Source organism: Sciurus carolinensis, chromosome 7 (assembly GCF_902686445.1).
Source record: "Sciurus carolinensis chromosome 7, mSciCar1.2, whole genome shotgun sequence".
Lineage (NCBI taxonomy): Eukaryota > Metazoa > Chordata > Mammalia > Rodentia > Sciuridae > Sciurus > Sciurus carolinensis.
The window spans coordinates 41,243,874-41,269,358 of NC_062219.1; the positions used below are offsets into that span (position 1 = coordinate 41,243,874).

At 33.4% G+C, this 25,485-nt stretch overlaps 1 protein-coding gene across 1 annotated transcript in view; it reads left to right on the forward strand.

The window, feature by feature from the left end:
* LOC124989192 (triadin-like) overlaps positions 1 to 25,485 on the forward strand; it is a 151,370-nt gene that overhangs the window by 23,290 nt on the left and 102,595 nt on the right. Inside the window, exons 7-8 of the mRNA XM_047559164.1 lie at positions 4,365 to 4,412; positions 13,419 to 13,466. Coding sequence (XP_047415120.1) covers positions 4,365 to 4,412; positions 13,419 to 13,466 — 96 coding nt within the window. The remainder of the gene's footprint in view (positions 1 to 4,364; positions 4,413 to 13,418; positions 13,467 to 25,485) is intronic.

Consider the following 25,485-nt stretch of genomic DNA (forward strand, 5'->3'; position numbering starts at 1 on the left):
AAGTGGGGAAATATGATTATATGTTAGCAATAAATGGAACAAATAAAAACTCTCCTTTACAATGCTGATGTAAATGTAAAATTTTGGGGAAAAATATGGCACTTATACACTGAACTCAAACATGGACACATAGCATGACCCAGCAAGTTCATCTTCTAAGAACACTCTTGCACATGTTGATAGTCAAATTATATACAATTGTACATACTTAGACATGGCTTAGTGTCCACTGACAGTAAAATGGATAATTTGTAGAATTTTTACACAATAGAATGCTATACAGCAGTACAAAGTGATCAAGGACAGCTACTCACATCAACTTGGTTACCTCTCTCTGTCTCTTTCCAGTACTAGGATTGAACCCAGGAGCACTCTACACCTGAGCTACACTCTCAGACTTACTTATTTATTTATTTATTATTCTGAGACAGGGTCTTGCTAAATTTCTTGGGTTGACCTAGAATTTGCTCCTCTTTTCTCTCAGCCTCCTATGTAGTTGGAATCATAGTGGTTCGCCACCACATGGGCCATTTTAATGTTTTGAAACCAAGTCACTAGAATTAAACAACATAATTCAATTTGTATAAATTTATTCATTAATCCATATAATTTAATTTATATAAACTGCTCTTACCTCTCTTTAGAGATAAATACATGTAATACAAAATTATACAAAGAAATAATTATTGTGAAAATAACAACAAGAGTAACTCTGGGATGAAAGGAGTTATGTACAATGGTGGCAGGATAAGTAAGGAGTTCCCAAAGGCCTGGAGAGCATTCTATTTCTTAAGCTTATAGGAGGTACATGAATGTTAGCATTCATTATCACCATTTCACTAAGATACACATAAATGTCCTGTGACTTTAATTTATATTATATTTTTCAAAATAAAACAAGTTTAAAAATAGAGAGCAAGAAGACAGAAGTGCTGGAGAGAAGTGTAGCCACTCTCTAGAGGCTGCCAGGAACACAGAGAGGGCAGGTAGTTGAAGGTGGCATAGAGAATTGAAGGGCATGGTGGTTTGTGGACATAGAGAGTTCATGCTTCTGGGATGAAGTGAAGGCATCAGGGGAGGTGAGTACTGATGAGGCAGCAGATAGGGGCAACACTGCGAGGACAATGACCTTGACTAGACCCAAGGAGATGGGATCCAGGGTGGAGATGGAAGGATGAGTATTAAATAGCAGCAGAGACTGATTTTCCTTTAGCACTAGAAAGAAGATAGATAAGGTGGGTGCATGCTAGTGTGGTGGTAGAAAAACGAGGTAGCCTGTACTTATTTTCTCTAAGAATTTCTCAAAGGCAGCTTCCCTTTATGTTGCAGGATTTGGACATTTTGAGGAAGGAGTGGAATTTGTGATCAGGTTGTAAAGAAGGGGAAAGCAACTTCACTAGGTCTGGGAGAGTATTGTTGCAGGTGCTGAACACTCTCCTGTGTGTTGCGATTGATATTTGAAGTGAGGTTGGCAACAGGCTTGGGATCTTCCTCCAGTCTGGATGGCTGCTTAGGTGACAAGCAGAAAATACATTGGTTATTTTGGCAGATATAATGGAGTGAACTGCAGTCTCCAAAAACTCAAGTTGAAGGTCTAACTCTGTACCTGTGAACATCCTTTATTTTAAAATAGGGTCTTTACAAATGTAATAGAGTTAAGCTGAGGTCATACTAGATTGGAATGGGCCCTAAATCTGATGACTGGTGTCCTTACAAGAAGAGGTAAATTTCGAAACATATACATGCAGAGAGAGGACAGCTATGTAAACAAAAGAAAGAAATCCGACCAAGAAACACCGAGGGTGGCTGGCAACCACCAGAAGCGTGGGAAACACAAAGAGAATCCTCCCTACAACCTTCAGAGGGAGCTTCAGAGGGCCATACCAAGGCCTTAATTTTGTACTTCTGGCCACAAAAGAAAATATTTCTGTTATTTTTATACACCCAGCATCTTAAAGGGAGCCGCAGGAAATGAGTACAGAGGGTAACTATGGATACCACACAGAAGTAAATGATCTAACCGCTGATCATTTAATCAAGCCTGATTAGAGGTAAAGAAAAAATCTCAGGAACATGAGAGAACATGAGGATCTTGAGTGGTAGGAAAGTGGTAAGATGGAAGGAATCACAGGGTAGATGGGGTCAGACACTCTTTAGAGGGAGCTCTTGAGTAAGAGAAATGTGATGACAAGCAACAGTACCAGGGAGCAGGATATTTGAAATCAACGTTTAGACCATAAAGGAAGAGTTCAAGACTATATTTTTTGGTGGCAGTGATCAGAGAAGTGGGGTTTCTAGTTTTCTCAAGTGGGGAGCTCAAGGAGGTGAGAGCTCATGGGTTGCATGAATCATGTATCACAGTGACTCCTAACTCTTAAAGAGCTAGAAGGGCTTGAAAATCATATGAATATACCAATACCCAGGACTCACCCCACATTCATTAATTCAGAATTTCACAGCTCTGCAGCTCAACCCAGACATCTGAGTAGAATAGACTTATCAAAATTCCCCCAACACATTCTAATGTACATTTAGGTTTAAGTGTGATTCTTAATTAAACCCCACGATAGCAGTAGTGGAGAGAAGATAGTTATGTGCAAATTATTCAGTGAGTAAAAGGATATGCTAGTACGTTGGTTAACAACAACAACAAGGAGGGTTAGAGTCTTTTACATCTTGGTAGCATGTACTTCAGAAGAACTGGGATCTAGAAGAAACAAGGAGATAGCAATCTATGGAAAGTAATCAGGAGCAAAGAGATTTACGTGTATAGCACTTCCAGATGCCTTGATATGTGAGGTATGGAAAAATAAATGTTCTCCACTTTAAAAGACTGTAGGGATGTCACATCCTTGGAGAATTAAGGATTGGTTTATGGATAGAATATAGGGAACATATTAAGAGGCTGAAGATACAGGGAGAGGTACTGCTAATGGACAAAGGGCACAGTGGAAGGGCTTTGGGAAAGGGTCAGGTTTGGAGAGAAATACAGAGCCAAATAAACTCTATTTTTTCCTGGAGAACTCATGGTAGACATGAAGCAAACAGGAGTGAAGATCAGGAGTGTAGGATTGATCTTGGCAGATTCTTAGAAGAAGTTTGGTAATCAGTTTCCAAAGTATGGTCCAGAGCAGCAGCATAAGCATCACCTGGGAACTGGTTAGAAAGGTAGATTCTCAGAACTTGACCCAGAGTTACCATATGAATTCTCTGGATCTGCCCCTTTATTTTAACAACCCTCCATGATGATTCAGATATATGCTGAAGTAGAGAGCTGATCAAAGTCTGCCTGGAAGGTATAAAACACTCAGAGGTTTGCGAAGTCCTGGAGCTCATAGTCTTGAGGCAGCTTGAAGAAGATATTTTACATGATTTTCTTTTGTGGGCTTAATTTATGACTGTTGTGGGATCTAATACTGTGGAATTAAAACCCGAAGTGATGTGAATGCCTCTTTCCCCATCTCTGACCTCTTTCACAGTCCAGGGTATTGTGGTACAGGAAAGAAAAGAGTGAGAAGGTCCCCACTGGTTGCCCTCCCCCCTCAGTCGTTAAGTGCATATGGGTGATAGAGGACAAATACAAATGGCAATGAAAATGAAAATACATGTGTGTGTGTATATATATGATCAAGGGGAACAGCTTCACATGATAAAATGTTTACAAAATGAGCAAATAAAGCTTTGTAAAAATTCACTACCTTATCGTTAATTTTATTTTTTCATGTGAACTATAGAAATGTCACCTTTAACTAACTTTGATATGAATCAACATTTCAGATCATATCTTCAGGGCAGCTCTTATCTTCCACACAAGATATTCAGAGAAATCAAAAAAAAAAAACAAAACAAAAACAAAACATTTTTGGCCTTTTAAATGAACTTTCTCTCTTTTTTGAGGCAACATTCAAATGAAATTTTCTGTAATATTATGGCTAATCTTTTAGAAAATGTCACATCATATTGACTATTTCAATAAATAAACAAAGAAGACTTTTCAAGTGCTCATCCTTAAAAAATCTATATATCACATAAATTTAACTGTAAACTAATACTTTAGTATTCCGTTGTATTTTGGGTAACATGCCACATTTATTATGGTCACTACTTATTATATAAGAATAATTACTTAATACCACAAAATGGTACATTGGAAGGGAATTTCTGTAGTATTCTTTAAGAATCTCAATATGTTGAAAAACAGAACATACGAGCACTTAGGAATTTGTCCTTTTTGCAGCTTGCTTTGCTCTCAGGTGCCATATATTTGGTTTGTTGTGTTCTTGTCTGACTTACAATACTATGTAGTATTGATCTGGCATCTCCAATATCCATTTCTCTCACTACTTTAATATCTGAATTTTCAGAAACTGAACGAGGCAAAGAAGAGGTTGGTGCTGCTTCGACTAAAAAAGGTAAATGCAGCTAAACAAAAAGATGTCATGACTGTGACTTATTTATGCTACAGTTTCTAATAGTGTATGGTATAGTGCTTATTGAAGAATTCTATTGATTTTACTGTTTTATTAATGTAGAAACTCACTTTGCACAGGATTTGTAGTATCTATGTTAGCAAGGCTTTGTTTTTAATTGTTCTAACGCTAATACCATTTTTCTTTCAGTCATAAATTAATGCTCCTAAATATAGTCGAATTGTAAGTTATCTTTGAGAATTTGTGGAAATGAAACTGCATAAAATCAGTATAATTCCAGTCATCTTTATGGATCATTCAAATTAAATATACTGCCTTAGGAGATGAGAGCCTGAGCAAATGAAACTTTGGCTAACAAACTCACGTGAAAAATGTTCATTATGTACAATAATAATATGAAATTAGTAAATGTAGTTCATGAGATGCTGACTTGAAGCTATTTTGCTTTAAGAAATACATTTGGATGTTTGGAGTGAAAACAATAATGTATACAATGTCTTTAAAATTTATCTCAAAAGAAAATTTAAATCGGCCTATCCTCAATATGTACTCTCCTCTCTCTCTTTCTGCCCCCCCAACCCATACAAACTTAGACACGTATTTCACCAAAATGGCATAATAAAACTATATTTTATTGTATAGGCTATATAAAGAGTACAAGCCAGGTATGATGGCACACTCCTGTAATCCCAGCAAATTGGGAGACTGAATAAGGAGGATTGCAAATTCAAAGCCACCTTCAGCAAACTATCAAAACCGTATTTCAAAATAAAAATTTAAAAAGGGTTGGGACTGGTTGGGCATGATGGCACAGGCTTGTAATCCCTGTGACTTGGAGGCTGAGGCATGAGGATCCCAAGTTCAAAGCCAGTCTCAGCAACTTAGTAAGGTCCTAAGCAATTTAGTAAGACCCTGTTTCAAAATAAAAAGTAAATATAGAGCTGGGGATGTTGCTCAGTGGTTAAGCACCCATGGGTTCAATCCCCAGTACCAAAACAAAAATAAGGGTTGAGGATTTATCTCAGTGGTAGGGTACACCTCAGTTCGATCCCCAGTACAGCAAAAAGAAAAAAAAGAGAAAAAAAAAGAGACCATGGATCAGAATTATAGAAATATATAAAATATATATGACACATATCTGCATGCTCAAACCCAAATTGCATATCTGAATATAAATCATTATATGAATTAAGTATATACTATAAATTTATGTATTCATTAATGTTTAAATACACTTATGCATTTAAACATTCATGTATTATGAATATTAATATATTTAAATATTAATGAATATATAAATACTTACATATTTGTCTAAGAGAAGGCAACAAATTTAAATAAAGCATCTTGAAGGTAAATATAAACTGTATTGTGAGGTAATAATTATAAGCAATTGAGCTATTGAAATCAATGAATGCCCTTTTTGTCAGACAACTCTATTATTCTAACTAAAAGGTAGGCAGGAATAAGGCCTGTTTTACAGTCATTTATTTTCCTAGTAACCTAGTATGTATGATGTCAGTTTCGATGTAAATGATCACAGTACATGATTCATTAACATCATTGTACTCTAAGTGTAGAGTCATGAGTTTATTAGAAATCTGTATTAATATATCTTCTTTTGTGGTATTATATTCTGAAATTGACCTTGATCAATTAAGTAGAATGTGAGAAAAAGCTGGTTTCTTTGGAATGGGTAATGATGCCATGGTGTTATGGAAAGGTAAAGGGTCATAATATAGAGTCATAAAAAGTCATTAAACTGGGCGTGGGTAGAAGGGTACATGGGCCTAGTAAGTGGATATAAGGTCATGGCATTGATATATGTTGAGAGTGAGAACAAAAACGAGGCCACATTTCAAAATTTATAAACAAGGGTCAGACTAATGAAGGTACGATCAACAGTAGATGGTTTTCTTTTGGAATTAGATTTCAGATATTGAGACTTAGGAAATCCCTGATTGTGGAAAATGATTTAGAGACAGAGTTAAAAAGCAAAGATTGAACTACTGGTAGCTGCTCCAGTAGAGTGAATAAATTTCAGTCTGAGTGTTTAGATATAAATACAAGCACACATTGATTGAAGTTCAATCATGTCAAAGTGGAGTGAATTGAGAGACAGAATTGAAATTGAACAATCGATTACTAAAATCACCAAGGTCTTTGACAGAGAATGGTCCCTGAGTTTGGAGTATGGCCAAATATTTTGGTTGGGGTTAAGAAGACCTGCTGGCTAGGTTTAGAAGGAAGAAATAATCTGTTTATAAACATAAATCATTGGAAATCGTTATCTTTCCTCTAGTTAAGCTTAGATATCATACCTCAATTCTAAATTTGAATATGGTTATTTACATTGGATTTGCCTAACTATAACATGAACAGAAACAAATGTTTTTTATCATAAATATTTTGAAACTCAGGTTGGGCTTTGCCAATTTGACAAATTACAAGCAAGAGGAAAAGGAAACTTTCCTAGTTTGTCAGCTAGTATGTACATTCCCTGCATCCTCACTATGAGCTACCTGTGAAAATTTGTATTGTTTTCATCATGGACTTAGTATCCAGTTCCCAACTCCACAACACTTAACATGCCTTATAGCATATCCATATTTCAGTTTTTTATAAATAATTAGAATAAGAAAGTGATTTGGGGGTTGTTTTTGTTACTAAGACATTGGAAAATTATTCTTTTTAGTTAAAGCTTGAACTAAGAACTGTGCAGCAATAAGTGGTGATTACTGATTTTGCAGTTGTTTAAAAATTTTAAACAACTTGTATAAATTTTTCCATCATTAACCTATTTAAAATCATAGGCTTTTTTTGGAAATACATAATATTTAATATCAATATGTTATCATATTTATCTGACATTTTGCAGTTTCCTATTCATTTTCATTTTCATTCAATATATATTTGTGGTTCATATACTATGTGCAAAAATCAAGGAAAATATGTGCTAATATTTTTCTTGAGCAATTGAATATATTGGGAAAAGATAAATATTGAGTTATTAAATTGGCTTCGATTTTTACTGTCATTTGGAAGTTTTCTATATAACTGTTTCTCAAGGATGAGAGCTCAGGGTAGAAAGATAAATTCAAAAAAGCAACATAGAAGTTTAAAACATTAGTCTGACCTGGGGAATATCAAAAGTGACACAGTGATATACAGGTGACAAGGAGTTGTAAAGATGTCTTGGACTGTGGTAGCAGAGTAAGGCAAGGTGGTGAGAATTTGCAGGATGTTTATGAGGAAGAGTCAAGTCTGGAGATGAGGCTCCTGTCCCTCCCACACCCCTGATACTCTGGCTAATGCTGATGACATTTTCCTTGCTGAATGTTGGGACCATTCCTGTCCTCATGTAGCTAGATTTCTCCATGACTTTTACCACATTTTCTTTCTGATGTTGGGTTAATATGACAACATGGTGTTCTAGTTCTCTTATACTTTCTGACCTTTGTTTGTGACTTCTTCATATTTATTTAATTTGATTCCCATTTTTGTTGGTGTCCCCCAGATTCCATTATGACTCTGAGATTATTCTTTACCCTCTTCTTGTGATAAATATATATGCTGTCACAATTAAGACTGTACCCTTTATCTCGAAGATCCCAGTTCTGTTACCACTTCAGAACTTCCAGATGAATATCAGGCTTACATGCTCAACTTCCCAATAAACACCTTCAAATTCAACCTGTCTTAACGTAAACTCCTCAATCTCTTTTCCTGAGTAGTTTTCTGTTTTCCATCCTCCAACTCACTAGAAATCTGTGTATGATCTTTGATTTTTCTCTTTCTTCCCACCACCTGTTTATTCAAAGAATCTTAGACTTCTGCTGATTTTATCCCCTAAATATTTCTTGAATATATCTTCTAGTATTTATAACCATGACTACATCACAAGTTCAGTTTCATTATCGTCCACCTTTGTGGTTATAATGATCTCATTGCTGCCCTCAGGACCCCAAAAGCCATAGTAAATTGTCCAAGATATAATACTTAATACACCTCTCTTTATTTAAGAATTTCTTCTCTCCAGTTTCCTGTAAGATAAGTTCAAGTTTATTAAAATGGCAAATAGAATCTCCCAAGATCTGTTTTCTATATTCTTTTTCAAATTCATCTTTAAGACATGCCCTGTTTTGTATGTTATAATACTCATATTTGCCCATATTTTCAAATATACAAGATGTAAGATTCAGAAAGTTGGTAATAGGAAAGATGGCCTTATGAATACATTGAGTAGTTCTCATCATCTGAGAATTGATGAAAAAAAACCTCCCTTCCAGGGCAAGAATTCATGCAAAACCTTTCTTTTATAATTATTAATAATTCATTCCATTGTTTCTATCATTGACATTTCTAAATATTACCTTTAAAATCTGAACAAATCATTGATAAGTACCATTCTTTCTTAGAAATAGTAGCTCCTTACACTAAAGCTTCATGTCTACCTCCAGGAAGGAACTTGTAAGTGTCACATGAGGACATTTCAAGCTGCACAGTACTTCCTTACCAGTACTTACTCCCTTACCATGATTTTAACATACTCCACCTCCTGATGAGCTTCACTGTCTCAGGTACAAACCCCCCCCCCCCCCCCCCCCCGCCAAGCTGAAGAGCATAGGACTTAATGAGCATATGAGAGATTTGCATTCCTACAGAAAATTCAGGAAAGGAATAAGGAAAAAGAACAACAACAACAAAAGCCTGCACTTACAGAAAACCAACTTTTCCACCACCCTGTTTAGGTCAGGCCTAATCCTAATCCAAATATCACAGTTTAAGGATAGAAGTTGTGGTACTTTTCCTTCTTTACATTAGTTGTGATCTCTGAAGTAGTGAAATATGAACCTACCTTCCCTCTCTCCTTCTCTCTCTTCTCCCTCTCGCTTCCTTCCTTCTTTCCTTCCTTCTTTCCTTCCTTCCTTCCTTCCTTCCTTCCTTCCTTCCTTCCTTCCTTCCTTCCTTCCTTCTTTATTCCTTCCTTCCTTCCTTCTTTATTCCTTCCTTCCTTCCTTCTGTTCTTTCCTACCTAAAATAAACACTTCAAATGTAGACCAAAAAATATATACATTTCTTCTCTCAACACGAATGGGGGCTTCAGGTACCCTATGTATAGAAAGAGAAATTAAGATCTTCTTTTGATTCCAGGTTGTTAGAAAATTCACTCACTTAGATGAGCTGTTTATCCTCCATAGAATTAGGCTTCATGAATTTTACATTAGAACCAGAAATGAAAGGATCAACATTTAATGCAAAATGTCATCTTTTCTGTACAGATAATCAGCATTTTCAGTGACCTTTTCTCAGTAACAAAAAACAGTGCTTTAGGAAAGTAGTCTCTCTATTTAATAGGAGTGGTAGGAATTATTAATCCATCACTGAAATGAAAATTTGGTCTTTATGGTTAAGTAACTTTCAGCTCTTTATTGAGAGTCTTCAAAGGATTAAAATAAAATAATTGAATATATATGCGTGTATATGTATTTTTCTATACAACATTAATAATGAGTCTTCTGAATAAGAGAATTTAAATAAGAATGCATACCCATGCAACTCTATTACAGTTATGAATTATCAGCACTTTATTTCTGCACTGATTTGAAGGGGAACATTCATAGAAGACACTAATATACCACACATCTTCCTTGCTCTTACAGCATGCATAACAAAGTCCAATTCTTATTTTTGCATCCAGGCTTTCTGCAGGGTTCAGCCTCTGCTTTTAAACTATCCCCACCTCCTATGTGGAACCTTTGATATCTATGTTACTTTTCTTGAGGAACATCTAGGCTTGCCTGGGTCTGTGTCCTTCCTCACATCTGTTGGCTAGTTCAAAATTGTTCCTCTTCAGAGAAAACCACTCATACCAAAACTTAGCTCTTTTTTTCTCTCCACTCAGAATATGTATCAAGGCATCTCCTTTTTTTCAACTAATATACTTTTTCATCAAACAAATCCATATTGAGTGTTTCCTATGTCAGAAACAATGTTAGGTGTTGTAATAAATGCAAGTAGCACATTTCTAAGTATCCCATGGATCAAAAAAAAATAACTGTGAAATCTTGGAAATATGATGAACTAACAGGTGATGAAAACATGACATTGAAACTTGAAATACAGCTAAACAGTGGAGAGAAAATTTATACTCCTTTAAAAATTGTTCATTAAAAATGAAAGAAAGACGGACTGAGGTATAGCTCAGTGATAGCGTATGTCCCTAGTATGCATGAGACTGTGAGTTTAATCCTCAGTACAAAAACAAGAGAAAATAAGTCACCAAACAACAAAAACAAAAATAAAACCCCAAGTGAAATCAAGCATCTAAGAAGTCAAGAATTTTTCTTAAATATAAAAGTCAACCCTCCAAAAATAGATGAAAGAAAAATCAAAACATAAACATCAGAAACTAATGAAATAGAACTCAAAGAGTGCAAGAGGGAAAGCAACCAAACCTTAAATTCGATTCTTTATGAAAAGAACAAGTTGTAAAATTGATAGATCTAGAATAAGCATACGAAAAGCCGATAGCATCATGAGGTAGCAGGAAAATTCAAGTTTAAACCACAATTTGATACTACTACACACTTTACTAGAAAGACTAAAATTTTTCAAATTGACAATATGAGAGATTGTGCCGTTTTAAAAAAAAAAAGTTGTTTTATTTATTTTTTCATTACAGTCTGAGGGAAAGATCTGAATTATTCCATTCATTCCATACTTAGGATTTCCTGTGCTTCCAGAATCTTATAAGTGTCTGAAATTCTAGAGATGTCTAACTATTTTCTCTTCAAATATTGCTTTTTCCTCCTTGTATCCAATTCTTTTATTTTAAAAAATCCAATTAACTTTATGTTAAAACTAATTCTTTTGTCTCTCTTTGTTAACTCCCTGTGTATTTCCCATATTTGTGTCTCTCTTGGTATTTCTTCCCATCGGTATTACTATTTTCCTATGTGCTCTTCCGCTGGATCTAACTCATCTCTTTCCAGTTTTAATTGATTTTTTTCTCTAGTTTTCTTTGCTTATTTTCCAAATTTAATTTGCTTAAAAATGTGGCCCATCTCTAAAGTTTGATTGGGAGAATGAATAGGAGTTTGCCTGTAAAAGAGGGATGATTGTGTTGAAGGCAGAGGTAAATGAAATAAGAAACTTCTAGTTACTGATTTGTGCTTGCCACAGCGGATTTCTTAAAATTGCTTTCACCTGTATTTCAAAACAGCCCCAAAGCATTAAATGTACTTTTCACTTAAAGATTAAAGCTCAAGGTTAAATAATGTGCATTCATTTACGTAGCAATTCAGTGACAAAACTGCAATGTCAAACCTTGGTCCTTCTTCCCAGGACACACAGTCCCTTAGAGAAACCAGAATTGTGGTTGCTCTTCAGGGACTTTGGTAATTCAAATCCGCACCACACGATTCTTTTCTGGTTCTAACTCATTTCCTGGAATTCTCACTCCTAGGACTATCTTAGGAGTGCTGTGTCACCATCTACATCAAGACTGAAGCCAACCAAGTTTCTGACCCCCTCCCACTGTCCTAGCCCAACACTGACTTTGATTTAACAAAAACAGCTAAATGCAAGCAAGGCATTCATTGGCATTTACCCTGTAATGACTTCCTTTTGATAAGGTTTCTCTACAGGTACGTTTTGTAAGGCTCATAAATATTTATTTGCTTTTTAATTTAACACTTTCATCTCTTCAAAGTCATATAGTTTGCTGTATTTTGGGATCATGTCCTAGATAACAAAATGGGTTTCTCTCCTTGAAATATAGTTTATATTTTTTCTGATCAGCACATATTCAAATTTTTAGTGTATCTGTTTTTGTTTTTTGAAACAGGTATATTCAAAAGTGAAATTGCCTACATCTTTCTATTCTTCATGTTCTTCCTTCCTTCTTTATTTCTTTTCCTTCCTACTTTCCTTCCTTTTCCCCCTCTTTCCTCTTTTTTCCTTCTTTTCTTCCTACAACATTGACTCTAAGAAAAGATCAGGGCTAGTAATCTTGTAGACATTTTTGATTAATTGATTGTTTATTCAGAATATTGTTTACATTCTGTATTTGATTGAGCTAACAGAATTCCAGTTAGGTGCGCTTTGTCAAGAACACTGAGGAGGTGCTCTTGTGTACACCACAGGGAATCTCATGCGGAAGTGCTGGATCTCTGGAAGTGTCATCAGTGGGTTAAGCTGGTGACAGCCACATTTATTTATTTTAAAATTAAATTTCCCCCTTTGTAACTCTCTGTGGGTTGATACTTGGATGTGATGGCAATATTCAGTTTCCCTTCAATTCTTCATGAAATGGTTGCTAGTATCCTCTGAACATTCTTACTTGAATCAATTATTTCAAGGAAGTGCACTGATTTTGTGTAAGTAATTTATACTGTTTTGATGTCTGAAGAGACAGTGAATCCTCGAGTAAGAGCAATAAATCCTAGAGAAAGCATAATTCCATGGACATAGCACTTAAATGATTCCATTATTTCTGTTTTGGTTACTAGTGATTTGGGATGGGTTCATTTAATATTTGGATGAATCTCAAGCATGACTACATTTCCTTTCAGTTGATTAAGCCACATTAAGATTAAATTTAAAGGAGCATCTAGTTGACATTTGCAAGACACTAAGTGACTCCAGCAATAACCTGGAATGTAAGTCCATTAATCATAGTCCTGTCAAGTGGAATTCTTTATGGAGCTTGCTTATCAAAGCAGAGTATAAAGGAATAAAGTAGAAAAGAGTGTGGAAAAACTAGTGAGAAGATAGGAAGGGATTATTGCTTTTTCTGTAATTCTTTAGGATTAGATTTACCATAGGTTTTTATTGCATTATGGAGAGATGAGAAATGTTTAAAAAGGATTAAAAATACCTTGTTTAGAAGAAATATTTGGTACTGAATGAGTTCTGAAATGCTGTTTTAAGCAGAAGCAGCATTTTGACTGGAACTCTTATTTAAACGTTATCTTTATATTGCAGCTGTACCTGGAAAGAAGGAAGAAAAAACAACCAAGACAGTGGAGCAAGGTAAAAAAAAATGAAGGAGGTTGACATTATCTTCTTTAGAAAGACAACAACATGTGGAGGAGAGCCCTGGATTCATACAGGCGGAAGACAATAACCTTTAAATCTGTGCTCCATATCACTGTCCTTGCATGTTTTTTTTTTTTTTTTTTTTTTTTTTTTTTTTTTTGTGCCAGGCAGAATGTGAGGTGGCGAGCTGGATTTGTCTTTCTTTTGTGAATGAAACTTTGAGTATAAATTCAGAACAGGGAAACTCCACAGTCTGCTTAATTACATCAGCAGAAACACTCAAGATTGTTGGGAATCAGGAAATGAACTGGAGCAATTGGTAGATGTATTTGTTTGGTTTTTTTATTGCAACACCACATTACTGATCATAGTTTGAAGAATAAAGGTGACCTAATTCTGTTTACCAAAAAAAAAAAAATAATAATTTACAATTTTTGGAAAATAATTGTAAAAATTAAAATACAGGAGAAAAACAACAGCAAAAGAAAGCTATTCAAATTTATATGATGACTTCGACAATTGGTTTTCCCAAAGTCTGAAATTATGAAGTTACAAAATGTCATTAAATAGTTCTGCATTTTATTTTTTTAATGTGGCTATATTATAATTAGATGTATACTTCAGAAAAACACTCTATAGTACACCAGACTTGAGACATTTACAGTGATGTTACAATCCCTCTTAAAGTTCAAAGTGTGTCAACAATTTTAATTGTTGCTCCCCACTCTTCTACTTTTTACATAATGTTATTATGTTTATTATTTATTAAACAAAATTTGAACTGGCAATAATTTTGTCAAGGATAAAGTCAAAATAATCCTTACTCCTATATTTGTGATGCAATAAAGTTCCTAGTCTCTTAACATCAGAAATTTAAAATTTTTGATGTATTTTATCAAGAAAATCATTCCATTCCTCACATTTCAGATAAGTGAACTGGTTAAGGATTCAGTTCAGTAAAAAGATTGGTTAAGGATTTATTTCCTTAGGCTTTTCAAAATATAATAACATTAGAATATCTTTGATAAAGTTTTTCAATTTATTTTGGCTTCTGGGTACCACCTGACATGTTAGAATAATAGGGCGTATTTTTGCAAACTTCTTTTTTAAAGAAAAGTGCATACTTTAGTATCCAAAATTTAAAGTAGAAGCACTAGATGCCAGTTTCAGCCTGTTCACCTGTCCAAGTTTCTGGTCCTAAATTTCTTCTTCAAAACTTGAAGATCATTATACCTAACCTGCATATCTGACAAGATATTGTATAGTTCAAACAAAGGATGTGCAAAGGATGTGAAAAATTTAAATACCTAAATATGAATTATAATACCTTTTAGATTTTTTTCTAATAAAATCAATTTCAGTCCAGGTGAGAGGAATTTTAAGACATCAAGTTTCATAGTTTTGTTTCACTCTGGTGTAGTGGTGATTGCTCATGGAACTCAGAGATTGCATTTATACCCACCACGTGTTAAGAGAAAATTGACTAGAACATAAAACATCCTCACGGAGAACAAGGTACCTAACAGATAACTGATCTGACCACCTTTTGTTTATTTCTTCTCACATTGATTCTATAGTTTCCTCAAGTGACCAGAAATGGAAAATGGCTGTATGACATGTGAACTTACTCTTTTACATATTATTTTATAGTTTTTAATAAAAATTTCTTTTATCTTAAGATAGCTTAGGCCTTTGACTTGTGTAAAAAAAAGAAGAACTTCTTTCACTGACTCTTTTTATATTGACATAGTAAATAGTTTCAGTTTTAAATATTGTATGGCAGTGGCCTCATATTTTTCAGCTATGATAATAATAGGAAATGGTGTATTTTGATATGTTGCCTATTTGGGGGATTATATATCTATGACTAATAGTTGTGAAAATAGATATTTTCAGAGTTTCATAAAACAGTGAGTTTATGTGAGAATAAATTAGAAATAACTGCATTCTTGAAATTTCATCATAGCATTCATAAGATCATACTTTTAAGACTTGGTGTATTTTTCTTAAGTAGTTTTTAGTAATTGTTAGAAGGATAAAAATGTTAAACCAGTTCATAGCGCATTGAAATACAATTAAGTGTTCATTTAAGGTTGAACTTGTGGACTTTATTAGGGAAAACAATATGATATTTTACTCATCATAAGATATCTAATGCATTTTGTGATGTATATTGAACATCTGAATTTAGTCTGCATTATAATTCTACTTTGGAAACATTAAGCTAAACTTTACATTATGGAAAATTCATATTAGGAATGGATTTTGTGTTAACATTTACCTAATGAGACATTATAACCTGTAAGATAGAAATTTAATCAAAGTTCTGAACACCAAAAATACAAAAATAATCATTTTTTTCTGTTGTTCATGATGAATTATGTGATATTACATTATTCTTCTCATGAAGATCTTAAGTTGGCTATCTTGAATTTTGGAGTAAAAAGAAATACTTTATAGCCAAGGGTGGTGGCTCATGCCTATAATTCCAGCGGCTCAGGAGGCTGAGGCAGGAGGATCAGGAGTTCAAATCCAGTCTCAGCGAAAGCAAAGTGCTAAGCAACTCAGTGAGACCCTGTCTCCAAATAAATTACAAAATACGGCGGAATGTGGCTCAGTGGCCAAATGCCCCTGAGTTCAATCCCCCTCAGTACAAAAAAAAAAAAAAAAAAAAAGAAAGAAAATAAATATATTATAGACTTCTATACTTTGAAGGTGTACACACAAACACACACCTTTAATTGTTCCCTGGTTTAGAAAACAATTACAAAGGCATATCAGAATACTTCTTTACTGTGCTTCCATAGTAAAAATCCCTATCCTTATAGGGAGAATCAAGGAATGACAGACAAAAAAAATTTAAAGCACATGCTATCCTATGAGCATTCATGTTTTTACATTTGTATATTATATCTTGAAAGAGTACTGTTCATTAATGCAATAACTCATTATTGCAAACTGTTCATTTACTGATATTTAATTTCTTATATTTAGGTGTACACTTTCTTCCTTGGTGTTCCTTTTCACAATCAATCTGCCCTTTTCAATTGTATTTTCCTTTCTTTATTCTAGTCTCTCTCTCTCACTCTCTTTGTCAGAAGAAAATATTTGGTAAGATTTATTTATTTGTAGCTGGGAGGGAGGCAAACAGACCTTCTAAAGAAGAATTATGAGGTTTGAAAGGAGGTTGTACAAGACAACTAACCTCAAAGGTCTGAATTGGGGTGTAGAATTCCCATTTTTAATATCCTTCTTTCAAAGTGACTTGAGTCCAACAGTAAAAAGGTGAAAAAAATTAGGAATTCATTCATTGGCAAATAATTTTCCTTCCTTCCTTCCTTCCTTTTCTTTCTTTCTTTCTTTCTTTCTTTCTTTCTTTCTTTCTTTCTTTCTTTCTTTCTTTCTTTCTTTCTTTCTTCCGTTCTTCCATTCTTCCTTTATTTCTTTTCCTCTTTTATTCACTCATGTGCTTGACATTACTTGAGTCTTCCTATAGAATCTGTCCAAAAGCCCATACCAGTGATTGCATACAGAAAGAGTTTGATAAAGTATGGGGTTGTCAAATACAGAGAGAGATTATTGAAAAAAATATCAGACGATCTAGATTGCAACAAACTGTGCCTAAAAGAATGTGTAACTAAGGGAATATTTTCAGAAGTCAAAATTAGTATTTCAATAGTAAAGAGGTCCAAATGTTTCAGAAATTGGAATGTAAACAATTAAATTCTGACTTTACCCCATTTTACAGTGGAAACAGTAGAGGAAAAATTAATAAGTAATTTATTTTTTAACTATACCAATTTTGTGATATCTAGCAAATGATAGTATTTCTTAAAATTATGTGTGAACAGTATTCATTTTGACAAAGATAGACAAAATTTAATTTTAGTAATTGTAACTATTGTGAATTTATTTAAAAGACTAAAATGAGATAGGAAGGTTGAAAAATTACCTAATTAGGTCAATGTATTTGCCTCAATTCAGAAAAGTTAGGTCTTATCCTACATTTTCTTATTTTTATAATTAGGAAGCCAAATGAATCTCTAATACCTGTCCCAAATGTAAAAATAGTATTCAAAAAAAATTAAATAATGTGCTGTGCTTCTTACCTCAAAATATAAAGAAGGCTGTTAGAAGGAGGCTATTTTAGAAAGATGCAAATGCTAATAAAAATCACATTTTATAAATTTAAAGGCTTATGGATACTTCATTATCTTAAATTAAGTTGAAAAGATTATTACAGAAGTATTAAGTATAATTTTCCACCCTCTTAATAATTAAAAATCTCTTTAAAAACTCAGTTAAGTACAAACACGACAAAATAGTTTTTAAAAAATTAAATAGAATGTGATTGCCTATTAACTGTCATGAATAAATTTGAACACAATTATTAATCATCTTATTAAGGATAAAATTGGAAAGTATGGATAATAAATGTATCAAAGTGTATTTCCTGTATTAAGAGATTCAATTTTGTCTTATAAACAAGTTAATATGTGTCCACCTGAAGGGTTCTCACTTTGCCCTCTGTAAACAATGGTACCCTACATAATTGTAATAGTATTTTAAATTGTCACAGCAGCAGGCAAAACCAAGTACTTTATGTATTTGTTACCATCCACATCCACCTCATCAAATTCTTCCATTCTTTGTGCATGCACTGGTCCTTTTTGATTCTGTGATGTGTAATTATTGTAGATTTATCCCATAGTTTCAAGGTACTGTTAATGATACCTAAGAGTAATGTTTTTCCTGAGAGAAACGTATTCATTTGAATAATGTCTATATTTCTTGGTGTGTCAGTTACAAAAAGAAGCAATTTTATATTTAAAATTACTGGAGTAAAATTGAAGACTTACTGCCAACTGTATTTAATTATTTGCTTAATATGTGATTATAAAGTAACTTATTTGCTCATGTTGATTAAGTCATGCTGTTGACCCTCAATAAATGTTAAATGATAACAATATTATTGATTTCTGTGATTCAAAACTTTCTGACAATATTTTGTACTTTGATTGTTTAATATTTATTGAGCGCCCACAATAGGCTAGGCGCTGAGAATGGGGTGCAAGGGGCATGAAGAGGGCATCAGAGAGAAGATGGTCTACATACAACTCCTGAAAATGAGCACACCATGTTTGTGCATTTTACATATTTTCAAGAGACACTTTAGCAATTCATGATCTCACTTGGTCACAACACATTTTACTTCTTATACTTACTTAAAATTTTTAAGTTATTCCCACAATTATTTCATCTCATTATGAGAAATTCCTTTCTAGCCCTTCCTTTCTTACCTACTTTATCCCCACTCCTACATCCTTCAGTAAACAGGTCTAATTTCTATCTATCTAAATAGAACAACAAATATTCAAAGGAAGTTAATAACATTACATTGGTTTCCCATAGAGTGTCACCTTCTGCCATGTAACATTTTACTCATGTGATTAAATATTAGTTGAGAGAATTGTCATTCAACACTAGAGAATTTCAACCCAGAACAAGGGCAATCTGTGCCAATGATATTAGTGAAATTTGGAGGTGATGATAAAGGACATGTATTACTGTGTGACTTTCCCTCCAAAGTTAAAAATTCACTCTTATTTATGCAGGCTACACTGCAGACACATACAGACACATGGGCAGATGACACATAATGCCTCCTTTTATTTCATGCAGACATTCTGTTTTTCAGTTATCTTAAAAATAAACTGCTCCTTTGCCCAGTTTGGCATCCATGTCCATCTTCTTTCTTTCTTTTCTTTTTTTTGTAGGTGGGGAGGTATTGGGGTTCGAATTCAAGGCACTGGGCCACTGAGCCACATCCCCAGTCCTATTTTGTATTTTATTTAGAGACAGGGTCTCACTGAGTTGCTTAGTGCCTCGCTTTTGCTGAAGCTGGCTTTGAGCTCATGATCTCCTGCCACAGCCTCTGGAGCCACTGAGCTTATAGGCACGTGGCACCGCACCCAGCAATCATTTTCTTTCTTTTCTTAGAAATTGTGCATTTTGTGGAGAATCACACTGAAAGTAAGGAGACTACCCCAGAAAAACCCTCCATGCCCCATCCTGATACTTTAAATCGGAACACCACTTTTACTATCAAAGAACCTCAGTAACAGTTAGGTCAAAGAACTATAAAGTAAAGGACTAAATTAGGTGCACCACCTGGCTTTATCGGCACAGACAACACACCTAGGAGCCAGGTGTCCTCCTAGGCTGCTTGAAGTCTACCCCGCCCTTTGATTCTTCAGTGTAGTTTCTTAGAGGAAATGTCAATCCTTTAGTTTCTAAAAGTAAGCTTTTACATATAATATGTGCTCTTGCTTCATCTATAATTCTTAAGTTGTCTTAACTCTCAAGAACCTTCAGGTAGTACCAATACACAAACCATTTCCAAAATCCCAGTTAAATCTGAGTGTAAATTAAAAAAAAAATGTTGTCATGCAAATTCTGAACTTAATGATACTGCACTTTGAACTTCTTTAATACTTTTTACAATTTTAAAGCAATACGAAGAATATAGTCTTGATCATTGTCTACCCCTTAGGTCAATATTCTTTAAAAAGTGCTTTAATCTGAAATGAGACATTTTCATTCTCATAAGGAAAAGAAAAATTCTCTTGCAAATTCTACTTATCCTCATACAGAATTTTGATTACCATCACCAGGATTTTTCATATAAAATTATTTTAAGTATTTAATATAGATAGTTGAAAATTAAATTTTTTTCTCTGTGGAGAATAATCAGTTTTTTATATTCCTTTGACTTTCTAGATTAGATTATATAAAAGACTGCAGAGATGTACCACAGTGCTTACTATACAGCACGACAAGAAAAAAACCTTTGTATAAGCTTTTAAACATTACCCCAGTCTAATTATATTTTCTTATTTTCTTATTAGTACTTACTTCCTCTCCTACTATTACCCTGGAGTTATGCATAGGTTGGGTCTCTTTTTTCCTTTAGGAATCTTTAATAGAAGTATTTTGCAAGCTGGTACATTATTACAAATCTGAGTGGTTAGAGTAAAAATGGTTTTCTGATTCTTTTCCTTTGTGTTAATTTTTCTCATTTACAGGCTGTTTTTCCACTACAGACTTTTTTTTTTTTAAGAACCCCCATAAACTATCTTGAAAATAATTTATTACAATTAGTTACCATGCCACATCCTGGAATAAACTGATGGAGTCTAAGTGCCATACTTTATAATTAAATTGCAGAAATAATTTAGAATTTGTAAAAATGCATTGCTGTTTTTTTCTATTATAAATTATACATTTTAACGAATTTCAGGAATTAATATGGAAATTTTATCAACATTCTACACAAAATTATTTGTAACTTGTTAAACACTACTCTAATTTTTCAGAGAATGATATCAGACACTAATTGAAAAGGAATTCTTAAAATGTCAAAATTAAATTCGGTGCTTCCTTTGGAATTTGGGAATGGCAAAATGTTAGTTAAAAGAAAGCTTTTCATCATATGACTCTATGGCTCACAAAGTTTAACTTTTATATAAGAAAAGAGATTAGATAGCCCATATAAAGTTTTCATATTTTAAAGACTTGACAATAGAAATCATGATGAAAGATTCTTTATTTGGAGATGACCTTATTATTTTGGTTCTGTAGTAAGAAATAATTGATGAAAGGCAGTGATGATTTTGAAATATTTACCTACTTGAGCAAGATATAGATCTACTCAATATAAAACTTAAGATTCAGTCTAGCCTTCCAGTAATTTGTTCAGTGACAGTGGGCTAGTTATTAGTCTTACCCAATCACTTTTTATAAAGTCACTTTATTTTATTAAGTAATCCCTAAAGGATCTTCTGGCCCTAATATTGTACAGTTGTCATTTGTGTCCCCCATGCCCGATACATTCTTACTTGGCCCCAAAGGCCCAAGAATACATTTTTTTCTTCTGATTGCAAGTTCAGTCTGTGCAAAAATACAAGAAAGAAATATTTTTAAAGCATTTTAAAATCTTTTATAAATCTACTAAATGAAATGGGAAAATTGGAAATATTTACTGACATGTTCACATTGTATTCAGATGTCAAAAAATGGAACAAAAGATGCTATTGAATGTCAAAATCAATGACATAAAGCTTCTCTGATATGATATGAATTTAAGCATGACAATCAGTAACAACGTACACAAGTTGTAGAAATTATATTCATGACATACAAAAAAGCACTTGTAATAAAGTTCAATGGAAGATACCATCTCTGGAGAGAAGAGACTATGGATAAGAACCCCAGGAGACTGGTGATTGTAGGCTATTTTTTTAAATGTGCATAATGACTTTCTATATATTGTCAGTTATTTCTTCAGTATCAACCACATACTGTTATCCTTCTGCTTTGGTCCAGAGCCTGGTGTGTGGTTCTATCATTCTATTCAGTTCATCTGTACAGATGCATTCTGACAGAGACTGAACCCATGCATCTCTCTTTGGTTTCTAGGTCCCCCTACACAAGAGATACTGAATAAACTTTTATTGAACATATGTAGTTTGTATTTTAAAATACAAATATATTGTATTATTTAAATTTTTAATTTAAAAACATTTTTGGTACTAGGGGTTGAACCCAGGGGTGCTTAACCAGAGAAACACCACCATTTTTTTATATTTTGTTATGAGACATGGTCTTGCTAAGTTACATAGGGCCTCCCTAAGTCACTAAGGTTGGCTTTGAACTTGAATTTTCCTGCCTCAGCCTCCCTAGTCTCTGGAATTATAAGCATGTGCCACCACACCTGGCTTATCCTGTTTTTAAAACATTGTTTCCAAGAGGAGGGACTTATGGGCACTTTATCACAGTGGTAAGAACTGTTAGAACAGTTCTTGTCTGTTGAAATGGCATTGGGTTGTTTTTCTCCAACTAAAAACTTTTTAAATCTCGGACATCATATTTGTTTATATGTACACATCCATCAAAAATTTAAAGTATTGCTAGAGCAGAGTTTTTTCATGGAAATCCAAAATATTAGCAAATCATATCCAACAATGTACAAAAGGAATTATACATGACTAAGTGGGATTTATTCCAGATACACAAGTCTGGTTCAATATTTAAATAATTTAATGTGAACTAGCACATCAACAGGCTAATGAAGAAAAAAGAGCATAATCATTTCAATAGATGCAGAATATAAAAATGATTTACAAAATCTAACATATAATCTTGATAAAAACTCTCAGCAAAGTAAGAATAAACAGAAATTCAAATTTATAAAGAATATTTATAAAACATTATAGTTAACATTATATGTGGCAGTGAGAAATTAAAACTTCCCTACTAACTTGGTAGATCAGGAATAAGGAAAGGAATTATTCTCACAAAACATATTCAACATCACACTGGAAGTTGTAGATAATTTACTAAGACAAGAAAAAGAACCAAAGGGATACAAATTGAGAAGGAAGAAACAAAATTGCATTTGAAGATGACATGAAAATCCCCCCAAGAAAAAACTCCTGAAACTAATCAGTGAATATTGCAAGTTTTCTGATTATATCAGAAAATAGAGCAGTATTTTGTATATTACAAAGTTAGCATACAAAACACTAACTCTCCAATATGCCCTCAATGAAAAAATGGAAAGAATAGAGTTAAAATCATAACACTATTTATATTAGTATCAGTAGAAGGAAATACATAGATACAAATCAAAATACATATAAAGTTTATATATAAAGAAAACTACAAAACTGTAAATAAAGGAACTCGATTGAAAGATATTCCATGTTTAGGGCTAGAAATAAATATTGTTAAAATGTAAATTCTTCCCAAATTGATCAATAGATTCAATGCAATTCCATCAAAATGCTAGCAAGTTTTCATGCAGATACTGACAAACTGATTCTCAAATGTACATGGAAGGAAAGGAGAGGATTCAGAGAAGCCAATATGATATTGAAGAAGAATAACAAAGTTGGGGACTGACATTACCAGACTTTACACCTACTATCAAGGTTCAATAATCAAGACGGTATGGTATTAGTGACAGAATAGAAAAATTATTTGAGACTCATGATTTTTAGTATGTTTAAGGCAGTGAAAATATTGTTTATTGCTATAATGGTGAATATATGTCATTGCACATGTGTCACAGTTTGTAAAGTATACAATGCTAACGTGAACCATATATGAAATATGAACTTTGGTTGATAATAATGTTTCATTATTGGTTCTTTGATTATAACGAGTGTACCATTTTCACCAGGAACAATGGTTGGGGAGGCTGTGTGTTGAAGGAGGGTGTCTTAATTTGGGCTATTGTAACAAAGTACCATAGACAAGGTGACTTATAAACAACAAAACAATTTTTCCCATAATTTCCAATACTGAAAGTCTAACATCAAGATGCCCACACAATTAGGTCCAGAAAAAGATGTACAGATTTGAGCCCCCTTAGTTCTCAAATCAATTACATGAAGTCCCAGAATAAAGAATCCAGATACAGATCCACAAGAAATAAAGTCAACTGATCTTTGACAAGAAAGCAAAAACAATTCATTTGGGAAAGAATAGTATTTTAATAATTTTGGACAACTGGACATCATTAAGCAAATAAATAAATTTAAAAGTAAATGAATAGATCAATGTAGAAACAGACCTTACATCCTTCACAAAACATTAACTCAAAGCAGATCATTTACCTAAATGTAAAATATAAAACTATAAAACTCCTAGAAGAAAATATAGAAGAAAATCTGTTTACTCAGGTTTGAAGATGACATTTAAGTACAATACCAAGAAAAAAAAAAAAAGAAAGAAAAACTCATGAACAGAAAAAAATATATTTATAATTTGACTTCATGGTTTATAAACAACAGAAAGCTACTTCTCAGAGTTCTGGAGACTGGAAATACCAGATCAGACTGCAAGTGTGGTAAAGTTCTGGATAGGGTCCTCTCCCAGGTTACTGGTTGCTGTCTTTTGTCTCCTCACATGACTGAAAGAGGGCAAGAAATCTCTCAGAGTTGCATTTTATGTTTATGAGGGTACTAATTTCATTTGTGCTCCATCCTCAAGACCTAATTACCTCCCAAAGTCCCCACCTCTTGCATCATATATGGACTAGGAGTTCAACATAGGAATTTTGGAGAAACATGTGGACTAGGATTTCAATGCAGAAATTTTGGGGTAACACAACATTTAGTTCATAGCAGAGGGAGTATGTAGGAACTTTTACTTTCTGCTCAACTTTGCTATAAATCTAAATCTGCTCTGAAATATTAGTCTATTAATTTCTTAAAAAGTACATCAAAATCTCAAAGAATTAGTTCACTAAGTGAATCTTGAAGTACTATATTATGTGACTCCATAGCATGAAAGCAGAAGGATAAATAAAAAGACCTATGTATTTTTATTGTATTAGTAACTTTTAACATTTTTCTTATATTCAAGAGTGTATCTCTTGAAATTTCAGTTTTCATTATCTCATAACTTTCATTCAAATACTTAAATTATAAGGAGAACGATTCCCATGATCTCACACAAATGTGTTACTGAAGAAGATTTCAGATTAAGAAATGAAGTTCAAAAGACACTACAGAGTATGTATAATGAACAAGGTTGCTGAAAAATAGAATATATTTATCTAAAATGATCACAGATTAGAGATAATTACAAAAATACATGGAATAAGTATACAGATACATGTTTGCAGATGACTCAATTTAGGAAATTCACCCCAAAACTTATATAACAATACAATGCTTAGTAAATATCAGATTGAAACATACATACTTTTATTTTTGTCCAGGAAAACTATTGAATATTGATAATTTCATTTTACTTGATATTTATGTCAGAAATTGGAAAGTTACAGAATAATTAACTGTGAAAAGATGATCATAAGGATGATAAGGTTTTTGTGTAAAGATCTGAGAAATTCCCTGATAAAATATGGTCAGCACAGAATTTGTCAAATTAAGGTCTTTATTCAACAAGCAGTTATTGAATTCCCAGTATGTCTGGAGGGCATAGT